Source organism: Centroberyx gerrardi, chromosome 2 (genome assembly GCF_048128805.1).
Source record: "Centroberyx gerrardi isolate f3 chromosome 2, fCenGer3.hap1.cur.20231027, whole genome shotgun sequence".
Lineage (NCBI taxonomy): Eukaryota > Metazoa > Chordata > Actinopteri > Beryciformes > Berycidae > Centroberyx > Centroberyx gerrardi.
The window spans coordinates 21,535,281-21,553,569 of NC_135998.1; the positions used below are offsets into that span (position 1 = coordinate 21,535,281).

Here is an 18,289-nt window from a genome sequence, read left to right on the forward strand (position 1 = left end):
CACTTGCATCTTGTTGTTTTGTTTAAGTGGTCACGGGGCTTGTCCAAGAGACTTGGCTGTGCTGTTCACAACCCTTGGCCAGTGTGAGTTTGTGATGGCTCAGAGCTTGTAGCTACAGAGGGAGCATGTCCAAGACGTTGCCTATTCAAGTGCAACACTACAGCCACTGGAACAACATGTGCTGTGCCTGGGAAATGGATGTGTCTGAGAAGATAACTCATTAATTTCTGTTTTTTCTCAAATTACATCTGTGTGGTTGGCAAGAAAAATGTCAAGGTTTCTCCCAAGACGCTGAAGAACTGAAGGGAGGGAATGAGACAGAGGTAACGTGGCCAGGTAAGCTTTCTTTGGGCCATTCTGCATTTCTATATGGCTGTGAGATTGTCATTTTTCCTATCAAAGAATAGATTTGCTAACACTTTGATAAGCCTCTTCAACGTCAATTCAAGTACCACTGGCATTTTTTGTATCAATATATTCACAATCTAAGTAATTGTTTTGTTTTTATTTGCTGTATATGATTTAATAAGATAAAGGATCTAATAATTAGAGAACTATGTAAAAGAAATTATGTTGTGGTGACATGGATGGAATAGTAGAATAATCCCTAATCATGAGCCATATAGCGATTATTGATACAGACAAGCATCGTACTGCTGATCATGTGTTAATATTTGTGCATTCTGTGGTCAGAATATAAAACTGAAGAAAGATGTCATCATTTAGAGCCATTTTTACAATACTTATTATATATACAGATCTATTATTGTATTATTGCCTATTCCCAAAACACAAGCTCAAATAGCTCAAACATATGTGAATGTGTCTTTGTCTGTGCCAGTGAAAAGAGCAAAGGGTCATGGGATGTGGCATGGCAAAATCAGAACAGCTGAAGAAATGCGAAAAAGGTAAATCTTTTACCAGAATAATTGAAATGAAATGTCAAGGTTCAAAGAAAAGTTATAGATAGGGAGAAGAATTATCACTATCCATTTATTGTAATCATTGATTCCTTCCATTGCATTCATTCAATGTTATCTTTCTCATTTTATAGCAAGCATCTTAGTTCCAGGTAAATATGGTTTTGATTTCATCATTTAGTAACTCTGCTTGTGCTCAAAATTACATTGCCCTAACCCTAACCCTAACCCTTGTAAAATATAAATCTTCATTAGTAATGTTTGTTTTACTTTATGCAACCTGTGAAGCTGCCACTGGTGAGTCTTTGTAGTCACTGTAGAGGAGGACGAATATTAACAACATAATCACGTTCTTCAACTTTCTCTCTGCCATGCTTCCTTCCCCAGCTATCAGGGCAGCTCTGCTGATCCAGCGCTGGTACCGTCAGTATGTGGCACGGCTGGAGATGAGACGCAGGTGCACTTGGAACATCTTCCAGTCTATTGAATATGCAGGAGAACAGGATCAGATCAAGGTGAGATTGGAGAGATAGATTATGAAACATAACACATCATATGAAAAGATTTACACAGTCATGTAAAGCTTGAGTCAATCTTAAATGTACACTGCAACTAGTTACCTGCTCTGAACAGGACTGTGGGCATTTTTTACATGTGCATTTAGATACCTATGCGCATCTTGCATGGTGGTTCAAAATGCTTCCCTTATTGACCTAACTGCAGTTTTTTTCTACTGGTCTATAGACAAACACATTTCTTTGATGCTACAAATAAAATGTAATTTTCAAACAATCCTTTCCCCGCCTATGCAGCTCTACAATTTCTTTGGCTACCTGATGGACCACTTCACTCCAGCCAGTAGTGAGAGTAAGACAATGCCTCTCAATCTCTGTTTAATTCATTGAGTTATGTGTAGGTTCCATTAGATTACTGACAGTGAGCTAATCTGAGCCCAATCTACCCCCTGGTGAGGAACATGATGTGGCTTCCCTCTATTAATTTATCTCCCTCTCTTTCCTTCTCTCTCTTTACATTAGGAAATCTTATCTCTCACATATTCCGTGAGAATAACATCTGTCGTGACATAGAATGGGAGAGATACTTCTGCTACAAGAGTATTGAGGTACCTGACATCTACACTGGCCCCCATCTAACCTTTCCCATGACTATCTGCGGGGCATCGGAGCTGGTAGAAGCCTTCAAGCACAAACAAGTAGGTACATAGGCACACAAAGCATGCAGATGGTAGACACACACACCGACAAAAAAATTCACATTCAGACAATTACATAAACAGACAGTCACATAAACATGCAACAACACATGCACACACACTCATAGAAGTACACACAGAGACACATAAACACAAGTTAGAGACAGAAATACTCTCTAATTGTCGGAAATATTGTCTTCAGCGCCCCATTTATTCGTGTTTGTTTTTTCCTAGTAGCAGCTCCATTCTCGATATGTTCTGCAACTTCTTGGAGAAACTTGGAGGCTACTAAGAATTCTCCCCAATATCAACCATGTCTCTACCTGCCACACCAAGGAGATCACCATATGTGGTACACAGCAGCAGGCCGCTTGTAGCCGCATTTTGCTCTGATATTTTCTCATACATTTCTTTTTATTCCTAGTGTATTTCTAGATAGGAATTCTTAGTATGCGCTCACAACTATCTCTATCTCTATGCAAAATGGCAATAAATATTTATGCATCGTTGTTTGTTTTGCTCCAGGAGATTTACATGGGCACCTTGAAGATCTACTGTTAGTATTCTATAAGGTGTGTAAACAGATCAAATCACAACATGCAAATCACTCTGTGGTAGGCTAACGATGATGATCATGTCTGGCATAACATATTTTCAGTGAGGGATAACCAGCTTTCCATTTCATTTTAATTGCCATCTGCTATTGGCAGATCTTTGGTGCCAGGTGATGTCACCATTTGTTGTACACCATAGAAGGTGACATCACCTGGTAGCAAAGATCAGCCAATAGCAGATGGCAATTTCAGGAACATGCTTTTGACCATTAGATGTCAGGCTTCACACATATTTGGGTTTGTTAAGTTAGGCTACTCTTTAATTAACATTGTAACTCAACCTGTCCAGAATGGCTTGCCCTCCTCTGAGAAACCCTACGTCTTCAATGGAGACTTTGTGGATCGTGGCAAATATTCCTTGGAGATTCTTCTCATCTTGTTTGCGTTCCTGCTGGTCTATCCCAATGATGTCCATCTGAACAGAGGGAACCATGAGGATCACATTGTTAACCTGAGGTGGGCTTGGTAGATGGCCCACACAACAGGCCTTCTCTCGATAATTTTAAGGCAATTCAGTTACATTCAGTGCTTTGTTCTGCCTCTGCTGAAATATTTTTGTTTAGTATTAGTTTTGTTTTGTATTTTCCTCACAGTATACTTATAGATGGCTTTATGCAATTAAAGTGGATTTGCCAGTTGTGTCCTGACTATATTTAATGTACCTCAACAACCTACAAGTGGTCTGAATGCTAATCTGCCTATTCCTCCTGTATTTATTCCAGATATGGTTTTACCAAAGAAGTTCTGGGAAAATATAGGGTAGGTCTTGTGTCTTGTGCATGTTGCTTTAACACAGGAATTATATTATTCTCAGCCAATATTAGCCTATTCTAATCTCCATGAAGACCCATGTGCAATTCTGCTTCTACCTCATTCAGCCAGAATGTATAAATGTAACTGTAATAGGGCCCTAACTAGACTGAATCTATTTCAGTATGTGTGATGTGGGTCACTTTTTCTCCCTGTGGCCTGAGGAGAGTCAGCGAAACAGCTGCACCAAGCCTGACTCCAATGTGGAGAGATGTTGTCTAAAGTGGGGTCATGGCACTGGAACAGGCGTTAGCAAGCTGGCACAGAATGACAGCGGATTAACTTCTGCTTGCAGGACATGGATCTTTATTAGATTTAGTTTAGTAGATTACGTAATGTGATAATGCCGACCAAAAATGGCATGTGTATCAATACCCTAAATTAAATTTTTTGTCAAATCATATTAGGAGGATAATCATTCCCCTAATTGTATGTGAAATGTACAGTAAGCCTCCATTGCTTGACTTGGTCGGTAGGTTCATGGCAAGAAGATCCTGAAGCTTCTCCAGAAGATCTTCGGCTGGCTGCCTCTGGCCACAGTAATTGATCAAAAGGTGCTGATTGTGCATGGAGGGATCTCTGACACTACAGACCTTAACCTAATAGCCGAAGTGGACAGGCACAAAGTAAGTGGGGATTCCAACAACATCAAATTAGAGTATTATGGACCTTTTATAAGCAGCTAATCCAGAAATATTATTCTTCCCCTCAAAAATCCAACCATGTATCTATGTGTGTGTGTAATGTCTGTGAATGTGCGCAGTATGTGTCAGCCCTCAGGCCGGCTATGCGGAGCGGTCAGGCAGTCAATGGCAGTGGGTATCAGAATATGGACGATGATGAACAGGACTCTGGGCCAGTGGAGGGCCGGCGCCGGGTGCGTTCTCTGACCCACCACAGCCCAGGCCTGGGTCCCAGGCATGACCTCCAGCGCCGCTCTCTCCACAACCTGCCCGTGAGCAGTCACGTCAACTGCTCAGTGGAGGAGGAGCTAAAGAGGAGGCGCAGGCAGGCCGGGTTCAACCAGTCCTATGGAGACCTGAAGAAGTCCGTCTCCTCTGACTCAGACCCAGAGTCTGGAGAAATAATGGAGACATATGGACATGAGTGGAAGCAAGTAAGTGAGAGGAAGGACATTAGATTGCATTCATTTGTCAGTTGTGCCAGATTGATCATCCACATGCTCATTTTCAGATTCACACTCTTTTTGGAGGGGCAGTTGACAGTGTAGAATTCCTTAGTATCACTGATCTCCTTTGGCCATTCAGATTGTCGACGTGTTGTGGAGTGACCCCATGCCCCAGGATGGCTGCATGCCCAATGAGGTGCGCGGCGGAGGCTGTTACTGGGGGCCGGATGTCACTGAGAAAGTGCTAAGGAGACATAACCTCCAGCTCCTCATCCGCTCCCACGAGTGCAAACAGGACGGCTATGAGTTTTGCCACAACCGCAGGGTGAGCATACAGAGGCATGAGGTAGAGGGGTTGGCAGGAAAGAAGTGCATACATCAGAATACTGGTTCCCCATTGACAACAATCTTTTACAAACCAGGTGCATTACATAAGTCGCAGCACCATGTATTGTGCAGTCCCAACTGTCCTCTGTTGTGTCCAGGTGCTGACTATATTTTCAGCGTCTAACTACTATGAGGTGGGCAGTAACAGAGGAGCATACATCAGAATGGGCCCTGATCTGGTTCCCCACTTCATTCAGTACCAGGCCAGCCGAACCAGCCGAGACCTCACCCTCAGACAAAGGTACATGAAGAAACTACACACAAGAATTCAAATTTCTGCGCCAAGGAGAGCATTTTGAGTTATTTACTGATCGCTGGATCAAAATAGAGTAGTGTGGCGCACGAAGACAGAAAAAGATACTTTTGAGAACACTATGTGAAATTATACAGGCACAACCAGGCTCAATTGAGACAATGTGATCAGCCAATAAAATAATACTTCATAAATTTGTTTAAAGATGTTGCTGTCTCAGTGATTCCAAGATTTATACAGTATTAGATAAAATATGACAAAATACTTTTTATTCTCCACCTGTTCTTTGTCAGTGTTGGTCAGACAGAGAGATCAGCTCTGCGAGCACTGAGGGAACAGCTGTTTGTACATAAGTCTGATCTCATCGGTGCCTTCCAGGAATACGACCCCAAAAACACAGGTACTAAACCAGACAAACTGTTGTAAATCAATCAGCGATGGTGATTTTTGACACTTTGCACTATATCTGTCTAACATACCTGGCACTTGAATAGCCTGACAAACAAAACCCAACATGAAAGGCAAAGTAAATCAAGTATACTAGCTAAATTTTTTAGCTATTCTGCAAGCAAACTAGACTCAGAATTCTCCACATCACAATTGCTGTCAGGACTTTGGCTTCCATTTGCTGAGTCAGCGCATGTTGAGATGATGAGGAAGTCCTCTGAAACCCAAGTCATACACAGCAGAAGAGTGCTTATTCATCACCATCTAGTGGCAGTGTATCAAAATGTAAATCATGGCTCAAAAATGAGTCCGTTAACGACACCTCTCCTGTCTGTCTCCTAGGTACGATCTCTCTAAAGCACTGGGCCAGTGCCACAGAGAGGGTGCTGAAGCTGGGTCTGCCCTGGAGGGTGCTGCGCTCTCAGCTTGTCAACTACACCCACGATGGTATGCTGGACTACCAACAGTGGATCAGGGAGCTCTCCATCACTGAGCCCAAGCCAGAGGTCCGCCTTATCCTCACACACACGCAAACACAAAATTTAGATGTAAATATTCTAATGGCATCAATACGGTTATTCCTTCCACTATGGTAAACATTTTGTCTCTTGCATGACAGATGTCCAACACCAGTATCCTGGAGACCATGTACAAAAACCACTCCAACCTGGAGACCATCTTCCGAATCATAGACACAGATCACTCAGGTCAGTAAGCAGCTTAGCCTAGATACTAAATACTGCCCTTCTCTACAGTATCTATTCGCAGCATCTGACCCTCTCTCCAAGCCTCTCAACTGCAGGGAATATAATACCCCCACATGTTGAGGGGGCTTACGATCAAGGGCTTTATAGATGGTATAGATGGTTGACATAGATACATGCATAAATCTCTGGGGTGGGGGTTTAAACTTAAAAAGTATTTTGTTCATAAAACACCTGGACATTCTAAGCCCAACTGAAAGTGAATGAGCCAAAACTCATGTTCATATTCTTGAGACTCTGAAGTCACGATTATTTAAATTTACTTTTTATATGTAACAAATTTGCACAGTGTACAACTAAGGCCTCTCCCTCTCCCCGTCTCCTTCTAGGTCTGATCTCGTTTGAGGAGTTCCATCAGACCTGGAAACTCCTGAGCTCCCACCTTAAGACGGAGATCAGTGACAAGGCCATTGCAGACTTGGCCCTTAGCATTGACTTCAACAAGGATGGCAGCATCGATATCAATGAGTTTATGGAGGCCTTCCGGCTGGTGGACCTCAGTGCCCACATGTAGAGCTGGAGCAGCACCATGTTAGGGGTCCCTGTTGATCTGCTGCTGCATAGAACACACTAAGTATTGTCTGGGGTAGACTGGTTCACCAGGATCACCATGTCTGGGGAGATTTGAATGATCATTTTGTCCATGTTTCTACACCATGTGGCCATAGGGCGGTGATCTAGTCTGTATCGTTTGGCCAGGCAAAACCTTGTGGTACTCACTTTTTCAGCGTTTAGCTCTTTTCTACCTCCTAGATTTGCCGTGATAGGCTAAGGGTGTATTTTAAGGGTTTGGTGGAATTTAATGATGATGATCAGCTGTTTAATAATGAATAAAAAACATCCAAAACATGTTTTCTTGTCTTTGCCTTTCATGTTGACATACATTTTTCGTAGGAAGGATGGAGTATGCAAGGACAACTTTTGAAATAAAGGGCTGGGTCTTGTGATTATGTGTAAAATGAAAGTGGATACAAATGAAGCCTTGCATTAGAGAAAAGCTTTTAATATGAAATAGTCTTGCTGTTGACAATGTCTGACCCAAAAAGGTTAAAAATGAAAAGGTGAAAAGAGGTCTTTTTAGGGCCACTGAAAGGATAAATTAAGTTTAGCCGGGAAATTCTTGCTGACAGCTGGACAAAGAGTGCAGTCTATTTAAACTGGGAAAACGTACCTGTCTGCTCTGCTCAGTGGCTGTTGCTTGATGTTGCTGCTTGCTGCATGTGCGTGCTTGGCTGGTTGCTCACCCACCACCCCATCTACCACCGGCTGGTTCTGCTGTTATGTAGGCTACTGTACGGGGGATTTGGTGTGCTCCCTGGCTGGTAGGTAGTGCACTCCGTATGTACACAGGCAGTACATACTGCCGTTCTTATACAATAAAATCTTAATCCAATATGCTTCCTGGCTGAACTTGTTTTGTCGTTCAGCCTCCTGGGGTTTGTATTCAATTGTGTGCTGCAAAGAGAATTCGCAGTTGAAATGTCGATATTCTAACAAAAATGGGGTCACAGGGGCTTTTCTCTCAATTCAATTCCAGATATCATGATGTCTGAGTGAAACTCAATAACTGAATCTGCAGGACTGCCTGGGGAGGCACAGTAAGATTCAACATATGTTCTCAGAGAACCATTTTGTTATTCAGACCCTTGGCATGTGGATGACCCTAGGGCAAGAGGGGATATAATCTGTCTGAAAGCTGCTTAATCAGTTCAATGCCAATCAGTCTTTCATCCCTATGGGGATGTGAATCCAGGACATGAATCCTATCATCTCAAGCCCTTCTGTGACGGGGTGCTGGAAAGGGCTTTGACATAAACAAGGTGTAGAACGGGACAGACCATGCTTTAAGGTTTAAATAGAAGGAAAGTCTGAATAAAGTGGCAAACACAGGGAACCAGAGATGTCTCATATTGCCTCCATGTAGGTATATCTAACCACGGTATATTCAGGTAAATAATGGGGGATACAGATGGGCAGTCAAGAGAATGGCACCGTTTACATGGCAATACATGGAGCAAAACACTGGATTCGAGGAAGCTCTCATTTTGAATTCAATTTTAATAATATTCTTAAAGCAGCATAAAAAAGTCAAAGCAACAAAAACATGTATTTACAACGTGTTCAATCACGTCACACACTCAATCCCACAAACTGTTTACATGCCAGTCACATTCATAGTCTTATATCCATAATCTGATTTGCCAAACAACAAGCTATTATTAGACACTGTTGAGCCTTTCCGCCAACGTCTCCATCATTCCAGAATGCACAGATTAACCAATCATTTGCTTCTTCTAGTTATGCTGGTACAGATTGTGGGATAAGGATTGCATAAACAAAGTTTTGATAAACCTGCCAAAGTGGGCATTTCTTTAATAGAAACTGACTGCTGATTGGAAAACAAAGAGAGCAACTACTCCAGATTTATCTTTCTGACATATCTGACGTTCACATATCTTCCCCCCAGTGGAACTTGTGCAACAGATTAGTTAAAAAAACAAAACACAAAATTCCTGTTTACATTAATCCAACACCATTTAGTGCACTGGGGTCGTCTCAACAAGTTCACTCTCGAGTGCATGTTTAAGGAAATAAGAGTATCAGAAAGAACATTTTGACTTTTCTCGATGAAAGGCATGTCACTTTGCAGAGGATTGATATTGAGAAGGAGAGAGAGTCTAAGTGTGTGTGTGTGTGTGTTTGGTAGGGTAGGCAGGGCAGGTGTTCAGCTGAGGATACCTCCTCTCATGTGTCCGCTGTCAGTTAGCCCGTGCTCAATGAGCTTGATGTCCTCCAAGTCATCTTTGATGACGCTGATCAGGTGACTTAGACCCTCCTGCTGCTGTTTCAAATGCTGAAGGTGAGAGGAGAGGAAAAACAACAGTTTTATTTTCCTTTAACCAGCTAGTCGCAAAAATCTTTTTCCAGACAAGACTTGGCCTAGAAAGCAACAACACATCAACACAAAGTAGACAAACACAAACAGAGGTGTGAAGTGAGGTGTGAAGTACATGTGTATGGATTACAAGTCACAGTCATAAAATGCGCAATTAAGATGCACTGTGTAGATGCCCTGTCTCTCACTTGTTTGATTTCTCTGAGAAGGTCTGCGTCAACACTGTAGCGTTCCTCTGATCTCACCGCCCCAAAGTGGTTCTGCATCCGGATTTGGGACATCAGTTCATTCAACCGACCCTGGTAAATAAGAGAACACACATAATGTAAAACTTCCAATAATGACCAGGTCTCAAAGAGTGGCTCTGACAATAGCTGGGGAGTGTTGTGTCTATAAATAAAGGCCAGACCCTAATGAAAGCTGGGTAAAAAAAACATAAGGCAGAATTACCAGAAAGGAGTCTAAATTCATACAACATTTATAGCCTAAATGATCATTACAATTACCAAAATATAACAAAATATATAACCAAAAAGTGCCAATGCATGTAGTGGATCATGTTGATGTTTCTTGTTGCCATGGACACAGGTACTGGTGCAAAATTCTTGAAATTCATTACTCAAACATAACTTGACTGCTTAGATCGCTATGCAGCATTGCTCCTATTTGTTAGTCAATAGGTGACAGAGCTTTTTTTTTTGGCTTTGGCAGTTTTTGTTTCATTCCGTTTTGATGCATTGCACGACTGATGACCAGCATGTTAATAATGAATCATATTTTTTGATAAAGTAGTAAATTCTTTTGCGTGATTATTTCAGCCAGATATTCCTCATTATTATCAACATCATCATCAATAGTAGTATTAATGGTGGTAGTAGTAGCAGTATCTGACATCAGTTGCCTATACCAGTAATATGTTTTGTAAAAATCTGAGCAGCACAATTATTTACGGAATACCAGTAAACTATCACTTTTAAGCATACCGGGTACTTTGGACCTACCAAAGGAAATAATGGCTCGTCTCTATTTACCTCAACAACAGAGAGTCTTTATTAAAGTTTTGCAGTATGTCAAACATGCAAAGCAAACATGCAAAGCAAACATACAAGCAGCTTTGCCAGTAGGGCTCTGCAGTTACTTGTTGATAATCATGTAGCGCAATTTTAGTTTCCACAACTGAAAATTCCCCTCATATCAAGACTAATAACCATGCTTAATAAGTGATAAAAAAAAAATAGCAAGCAAAATAATCAGGATTATCATTCTAGCCATAATTGGGCAGTCGTAATTGCTATAGATGAGATACACACAGACAAACACACACACCTTGAACTGCGTGGGGGCATTGAGCTCAGACTGAATGGTGTCCACCTGCACCCTGAGGTGCTCCTCATCCACCTGGATAGCATAACCACTTTTCCTCTGGATCTCTTGCTTGATCAGCACCTGGCAGGAAAGTAGGGAAGGAGGAGAGGAGATAAATATGAGAAAGAGTAGTAAGCAAGAAATGGTGACACTACCATGGCAGTTCATTTTCTACAAACAGTCATGCTGTGAGAAGTGCCCAGGTGGAACTCATTATAGGGCTTGTCACTGCTCTTGGAGTAAACTCTGCAGAAACACTGAAGCCAATTGGAGAACCAGAATCCTGTGGCATGGCGAGGCAGCTACCTGTAACACCCTGTGAGAGAGGTCCATCAGCTTCCTCTTGTACTGGGCAATCTTGGCCACTGTGGTCGCCTGGTTCTTCTGTAGTTCACTAATGTCATTGGAGATAATCTGGGTGTGTAAAAGAGAGAAACAAGGAAAACATTTAGACCTTTTTTTTTTTTTTAGTAATTCTCCACTTGTTGCCAGTTAGATATAGAATTCATTTTATTGATCACATTTAAAGGACTGCTAGATCTAGCATTCATCTAGGTCACTGCAGATGTCTTAGTTCCCTATGAGCCAGAGCACAGCTTGAGATCCTTGGGGCGCCTCCAACTGTCCAACAGCCTAAACTCAAGACAATTGTGCTTTTGTAATCAGAGCCCCAAAACTTAGGAACCTACGCTAGCAAATTCAAACACACTTTAATAGGCTTGTTTTTCTGTATATATTATTGATCTTGCCCACCTTTAATCTTATTTTATCTCATCACTGAAGGAATAGTTCACCCAAAAATGAAAACTTTGTCACCATCTACTCACCCTCATGTCAGTTGAAACACCGGTGAAGTTTATATGCCCACACAACTGCTGGCACAGGTTGTTGTTAAACATAAATGGCCGGGTCCTGGTTCTTTAAATATTATAAATATTGGACTTTTGGATCCACATTGCAATTTGGCTTCAGAACACTTGGGTTATGCTGCACAAGCTGTTTGGAGTAATTTTATGGCCACTTCTGTTGTTTAGGAGAACGCTGACACAAAGCTACAACGCGATGTATGTAATGCTGACATACAAACTTCACTTGTGTTTCGACTGACATGAGGGTGAGTAGATAATGACGTTTTTGGGTGAACTATTCCTTTAAGTATTTTACCATTACCAGTGGTAACACAAGCAGAGAGTAACTGATGCTAAATTACTGTAATATCAAAAGTTGGGCTGTTAATTGCAATAATCTTTTTCACTGTCAGCAGCCTGTTGGAAGTTAGCACACTGTGCAATGAATTGACATCTCACATCTTGACATTACAAAAATCAGTTGATATTCTGAAGGCAATACGCTCATGTCCAGTCAGTGCTGTCCTTTTTTTTTACATAATTAGAGAACAAAGACCAGTGGCAACAGAGAGCAACATTATCACTTACATCCACTCTGGTCTGGTGCTGTTTGGTCATCTGATCCTGGATCTTCAGTCTGCGAAGCAGCTCCTTAAAACCCACCATGGGCACTGGGATTAATCTGGAGTAAAGACATTGAATAAACTGTTGTGAGGACATGCCCAACCATGGAAAGCCTTCAAAAAACATTTCCTAGTTAACTTACTTCTCAGGGTCAGGGTTGTCCACCTTGGCCTGCTCCCAAATTATTGGGTCCACACCTGGCAAAGAGATGCAATCTCCTGAGTTATCATTCATGGTAATTTCATCACAAACAATTTGTTGAATGTAGAGAGATGGTGTCACAAACGCACACACATGCATACAAGCACATGTTTACCTGCAGGGGCATTTTGCAGCAGCTGTTTGAGCTGCGCTGGAGAAAGCTCTGTGCGTGTGACGGACATGATCACTCCAAGTTGTGCGAGTTGGACCTTGATGTTGGCCTGCTCCACATACCCGAAGAGCGTGCTCGCAGGGATCCGCTTGGACGTGCCATTAGGAGAACGCTCCACCACATAAATGATCACCTCTGTCCTGAGTGTGGGAAGATATAAAGAGATGAAGAGATGCAGACACCTTAAAAAAACGTACATTAGCTGGACCTTTTTTCAAATCTTGATGTAAATTCGTTTTTCTTTTCCCCTCAAAAATGCAAGATTCCATACTACACACATATATTTCCATATGTCCATTTAGGTTCTTTGGCAGCTTAAATTATATGTTGCCATCTTTTTAAAAAGATGATAAACATAATGAAACATTCATCTGTGTAGCTGTGGCATATGACATGTTATAGAAACTTACTGGTCGTTGGGCAGGGCTTTGACGCCCTCTACATTGACAGTGAGCATCTGGTTGCTACCCAGGACCTTGTGGATCGACTCGACCAGGTGCTGCTGCTGAGCTCGCACATCAGCCTCCTTCTTGTTGAGGGCCAAGACCACTAAACCATCCTCATCCTTACTCACAGGGACGCAGCTATAGCCCACTGCCTAGGAGACACAAGACACAGACGAATCAATCACATCTTCCTCAGTGACACAAATAAGAAAGAACTACCCACCACTTGTATAGGCTCTGTTCAAACACACCTGGTATCTATTGCCCCAAATCAGGAGTTCTAATTACTGGAGCAGGAAATACATCATAGGACATACAAGCATTAGGTGTGAAACACCAAATACTACCAATGCAAGGTAAAACAATGGTATACAATCCACATCTTAGTCAGAAAAACATCCTCAAGAATTACCATCTATGAGTAAATAACCATTAAAGAAAACATTTAAAAAAAAAACATTGGAGACCTAGTTCCTCATTCAACCCATAGGGCTGTTTTCAAATAGTAAACACATTTTTTGGTGTATGTTTTACGACATACAATGACAAATGCACCGACCAACACTTCAAACCACGTTACTGAGCCATCTCCCATTACCTTGAACCTGCAGAAGGGATTCTCCTGGGTGAAGTCGACAGGTGGGGTGTTGTTGCTGTAGTAGCCCTTGCCGGTGCCCCAATAAGCCTGCAGTTGGTTCCATTTGGCTAGAATGGAATCACGCTCATCTCCTAACAGGGTGGGAGCTGACAGAGCGGTGACCTGCTGGTACAGCTGGGTGGGCTGGGTCTGACCCTGCTGCTGGGCCTGCTGGCCGAACAAGCCTCCTGGGAGCGGGAAGGAGAGAAATTGTGTTGAGACATTTAAGAAGTCGGTCTTTCTCTAAAAATGTTGTTGCCTATGGATTTTGGGGGAAAACTAAGCACCTGAGTGATTACGTTACACATTACACCATTAAGCAGGTAGTCAATAATATACAACACTATGCTTGAGAGTAATATTTCCAACTTTACACGTTACAACTGCATGGTCTTAAATCCCTGCTTACGCTGCACATTGGTGATTGTTGATGTTATTTATACGATGTACTATGGCTGCCTTGTGCCATCAATCGCATAATATCCTAGTCTTCATGTGGAAACAGGCTCCATTGTTTGTCAATAGGGTCTCTCACCTTGCTGCTGAGTTGGCTGGATACTGAAGCCTCCAAACCCACCCAGACTGGTTGCTCCTAATCCAGTTCCAAATCCTGAGGTCCCAGTGGCAGCCCCAGCGCCAAGCCCAGTGGAAAAACCAAACCCTTTGTTCTGTGTGTTACCAAACAGGCCTCCTAAAACAGAGGAATATGCCAGCACAGTGAGAAATGGCAACTATTTTAAGCCCATTGAATATCAGTAAGTCTGTCAGGAGGCTGACTGCAGGAATGAAAGGAAGGCAATACATTATGGTAGAGTGAGTGAGACATCTAGTGGCAGCTATGTGTAGCCGTTTCAATACAAACATGAATGTGGGACAGAACACAAGCACATACTGTGGAGAGTATGGTGTGCAGAAGGCTGATAGCAACATCAGTGTTTTGGTTACATGGGGTCTCAGTCAGCCAGCATGAGCTGAGCAGACTGAAGCCCAGGTCAATGTCCAGAGGTCCTGACCCGGGCTGCATCTATCAATTATTTTGATACGTTTTTGATAAGAGTATTCTATCCAACATTCTGACAATTAATGAAGAAGTCAGAATGAAAAAAACCTTGATTTAAAAAAATAAAAAAGGTGGCTACAGCCCTCCCCTTTAAACCTCTGTATTTTGCTACACTATAAAATAAGCTTTATGGGCTGTGCATCATAAATAGAAAATAAGAAAGAAGGAGAAAAAAAGCAGCTGCACTCCTGACCTGCGGTGTTGGCGGGAGCAGCGAAGCTGAACGTGGACCCGGGTGCAGCAGCAGATGTTGTTGTCGTCCCAAAGCCACCAAAAGCACCTGAGAAACAAAGCCCATCATGACAGAGGAAACAAAGGAGGGCACAGATGGAGAGGTGCAGACAGATATATGGAGGAAGGACAAAGGAATCACATGGCTGACTGTGGCTGAAATCAAAGAGCAAGAGAAATCTCATGAATTAGCTTTCTAGATCATACAAAGGAACCAAAAACTACATTTAATTTCAATCTAGTATCATTCTATTTTCTTGCAATAAAGATGACAATGTATGGGACTTGTAAGATACCAAATGAGATGAATGTAGGTACAAAACATATTTTAACATTTTGCCTCCTCATGCAAATGGGAACAACAGTGTGTGATGTTTTATGAAAAACAAATCAAGATGTGAGATGGAAGAAAAAGCGCTGTACCACATAGACGTGAAAAATGTAGGATGAAAAACATGTTTATACACACAGACTGTACTGATTAACCAATCAAAAAGGTCATCTACCTGTGCTAGCCAGGCTATTACCAAAATTGAAAACAGTGCCAGTGGTGGTTGCTGTACCAAAGCACCCCACATTAAAGCTGACTGCTGCTGTGTTGGCATTTAAGCCAAACCCCCCAAAACTAAACCCACCAGCCGTGGTGTTCCCGGCTCCCAGCCCCCCAAATCCTGCAGCCAGTGGAGGCAGGCAGCGAGAAAGAGAGAGTGACATGGAGGAGTTAGACGATAGAAAGAACAGTCCTAGAATGACTTAAGCTATTGCAAGTCTTTAAGTGCCTTTAAAAAAAAGTCAGAACCAATCAGGAATAATACAAAAGGTGACATCTATGCTCTGTTGACAGTGTGCGTCTTACCAGTGGTGGTGGAGCCAAAACCAAATCCTGTGGTTGCTGCAGCTGTGGTGGTAGGCGCCCCAAAACCAGGGGCAGTGACAGCTACAACACAGGAAAAAGTAGACACAAAACATGCAATCAGTAAAAATGCCACCCAATTCCAGTAGAAACATTTCAGTGCCACACCGAGGACAATTATGAATAGTCTAGATGATGTTTTGCTGCACTTGACTTTGTCTGAGTGAGTAAAAGAAGAAAGCAGTCATTTCAAATGGGGAAAGCCAGTGTCAGTCCTATTCATGATGCGGTTTACATGGCCTGAGACACCAAATGGTATATTATTCCTCTGAAAACGCATTCATAACAGTCTTGCACTCTCTTGCCTTTCTGAATCATGATCACTGCTGAAAGATTTTTTTTTCCTTTTCACTGAATGTGACCCTTAAATTTTCTCAGCCAACAATCTGAATCACACCGATAGAAGAATCTGTTGAATTTACACACATTATGGTCAGAATTGCATACAAAAAAAAAAGACCACAAAAAAAAACAATAACCAATAGTCGAGCAGCTTTGATTAAATGAATGGGTGAGGAGAGGATATGCTTTGAATATGGAGCAGAGCAATGAACTTACTGCCGAATCCCGAGGAGGCAGTGGTGGTGGTGGCTGGGGTGCCAAAGCCAAATGCTGTTGATGCGGTGGTTTTGGCACCAAATGAACCAAATGAAAATCCAGACGTGCCTTTACAATAAAATAAGAATGCTGTAAGTGTGGGATGCCATGCCATGGGTAAAGCAAATGAGGTACGAATGAAATACACGCGTCTAAGAGCTGCTGTAACGTTATTAGCACCTAAGGTTAACGTTAAGCACACTGATTTATGTTAAATATTCATTAGCCAAGATAGCTAAGGAGGGACACCGTGAAGATGCAGCGGTTAGGGAACTAACAGCCAATCTGTTTCAATGGCGCTAACGTTAAAACCAAGAGGAGTATCCGTTGTATAAATGCTTCACACAAACAAACAAAGCCATGCAGCATTTCTGATAACGCTAAATGTCAGCTAGCAGGTCTCACTCCCATCTCCTGTTCCGGACCGGACCGAGTCCAAGGAGCGGACCGCATTTCTGACTGCTAACGGTAAGTTAGCATGGTAACATTAGCAACCAGTTGTCTTTTCCGTTCGCCGTTGCTGTATACACGCCAAAGCACTTTGAAACATATGTACGTGACATATGTACATTTATAGTCTCAGTAAAATGCGGGTACATTAAATAGAATTCCCATACTTGCCGCAGGATTGCTCGCGGCACCGCCAAAATTGAACGCCATGTTGACTGTCCCCCGGAAACAGTGAACTCTTCTTCTTCGTCTTGTTGTAGTCAGTGAACTCTTCTTCTTCTTCTTTTCATTTATGGGCGGTTGACAAACAACTTAAGGGTGCATTACCGCCACCCATTGATCTGGAGTGTGGACTAAGGATTTACATTACCTCTAATAATAATAATAAGAATAATAACAAGAATAATAGAGAAAATACTTTAATTGGATTCATTAGCCCTGTTACTCTTAAATCCTTTAATAAATAATGGTCTTATTTATGACAGTCTAATAAAACAGGATCAACTGTTTCTTCCTCACCACAATAATCATGTCTCCCACTAATATGTTTTCCAATCAAGAAAAGTGTAGCCTACTATTCAGCCCAGAATGACCAATCCTTAATCTTGTAATGACAGTGTCCTCTTTCCTATTAGTGCTCTAGAGTGAGTATGCCAAATTATTGATTAATTTGGAATACTTTCTTCATTCCATTAATTTTGTTATGTATTTTTAATCTGTTCTTTAATCACCCTTTTGCTCCTGTTTTGTTAATCTTGATGTCGATCTGAATGTTATCTCTCTTATAGCCAGGATCTGGTGTCCATATACATTTAATGCATATAGACCCATCTAATAAATTCTGAACAATGACTGCAACATTTCAAATAATAAATCTTCTCTATCACTACAGAGTTGAATAATTGTAAACTCATTAACACTGCACAAGACTCTGATCTATAACCACCACATCTGGTCTCACCCCTTCTATTCATTGCGAGGTAATAACCACTGCCATCAGTTCACAGGACAATATAGAGCATCAGTTAAACTATTTGCATATTTAACTTTAAATTCAGAAGTTACTACTGCTGCTGATGCTCTATACCAGTCTTATGATGTTTAGAACCATCTGTATAAATCTGTAAAAAAAAAAAAAGTGTTCTCACAATTTTCCTCACATGAATCTCTCACCAACTTTTATCAATACACAGGATATGATGTTAATATCCCTTGTGCCATAATCCGAGGTGGGCATTTATATAGAGGCCCAATTGAGAGTTTAACAGAATGATATACTACCATACCAGTGACAACCATAGAAAACATCAGA

The 18,289-nt window shown here is 41.7% G+C and overlaps 2 protein-coding genes across 2 annotated transcripts; one reads left to right on the forward strand and one right to left on the reverse strand.

The window, feature by feature from the left end:
• Positions 1-859: 859 nt before the first annotated feature.
• On the forward strand, positions 860-7,334 carry ppef2b (protein phosphatase with EF-hand domain 2b). Its single transcript, XM_071894956.2, has 16 exons — positions 860-908; positions 1,308-1,435; positions 1,733-1,787; positions 1,958-2,133; positions 2,371-2,485; positions 2,659-2,705; positions 3,037-3,203; positions 3,470-3,506; positions 4,034-4,183; positions 4,321-4,674; positions 4,826-5,011; positions 5,172-5,314; positions 5,620-5,726; positions 6,116-6,279; positions 6,393-6,480; positions 6,867-7,334. The coding sequence occupies exons 1-16, from the start codon at positions 860-862 to the stop codon at positions 7,049-7,051; spliced, it is 2,151 nt and encodes a 716-aa protein (XP_071751057.1). The 3' UTR covers positions 7,052-7,334.
• A 1,241-nt stretch (positions 7,335-8,575) lies between these two features.
• Positions 8,576-17,197, reverse strand: nup54 (nucleoporin 54). Its single transcript, XM_071895001.2, has 14 exons — positions 17,145-17,197; positions 16,489-16,596; positions 15,874-15,954; positions 14,980-15,066; positions 14,262-14,417; positions 13,688-13,914; positions 13,054-13,241; positions 12,587-12,783; positions 12,413-12,467; positions 12,235-12,328; positions 11,105-11,212; positions 10,760-10,879; positions 9,622-9,732; positions 8,576-9,391 (listed from the first exon to the last, which is right to left on the reverse strand). The coding sequence occupies exons 1-14, from the start codon at positions 17,185-17,187 to the stop codon at positions 9,263-9,265; spliced, it is 1,704 nt and encodes a 567-aa protein (XP_071751102.1). The 5' UTR covers positions 17,188-17,197; the 3' UTR covers positions 8,576-9,262.
• Positions 17,198-18,289: the final 1,092 nt, after the last annotated feature.

What these genes read in the sequence shown, in the direction of transcription:
- ppef2b (XM_071894956.2), top strand. Translation starts at nt 860, where the DNA reads ATGGGATGTGGCATGGCAAAATCAGAACAGCTGAAGAAATGCGAAAAA. An exon ending in GAGAACAGGATCAGATCAAG is followed by an intron (nt 1,436 to 1,732) that starts GTGAGATTGGAG and finishes CCGCCTATGCAG; the next exon opens with CTCTACAATTTCTTTGGCTA. An exon ending in CACTCCAGCCAGTAGTGAGA is followed by an intron (nt 1,788 to 1,957) that starts GTAAGACAATGC and finishes TCTTTACATTAG; the next exon opens with GAAATCTTATCTCTCACATA.
- nup54 (XM_071895001.2), bottom strand. Translation starts at nt 17,187, where the DNA reads ATGGCGTTCAATTTTGGCGGTGCCGCGAGCAATCCTGCGGCAA. An exon ending in CGCGAGCAATCCTGCGGCAA is followed by an intron (nt 16,597 to 17,144) that starts GTATGGGAATTC and finishes TTTATTGTAAAG; the next exon opens with GCACGTCTGGATTTTCATTT. An exon ending in AGCACCAGACCAGAGTGGAT is followed by an intron (nt 11,213 to 12,234) that starts GTAAGTGATAAT and finishes TTACACACCCAG; the next exon opens with ATTATCTCCAATGACATTAG.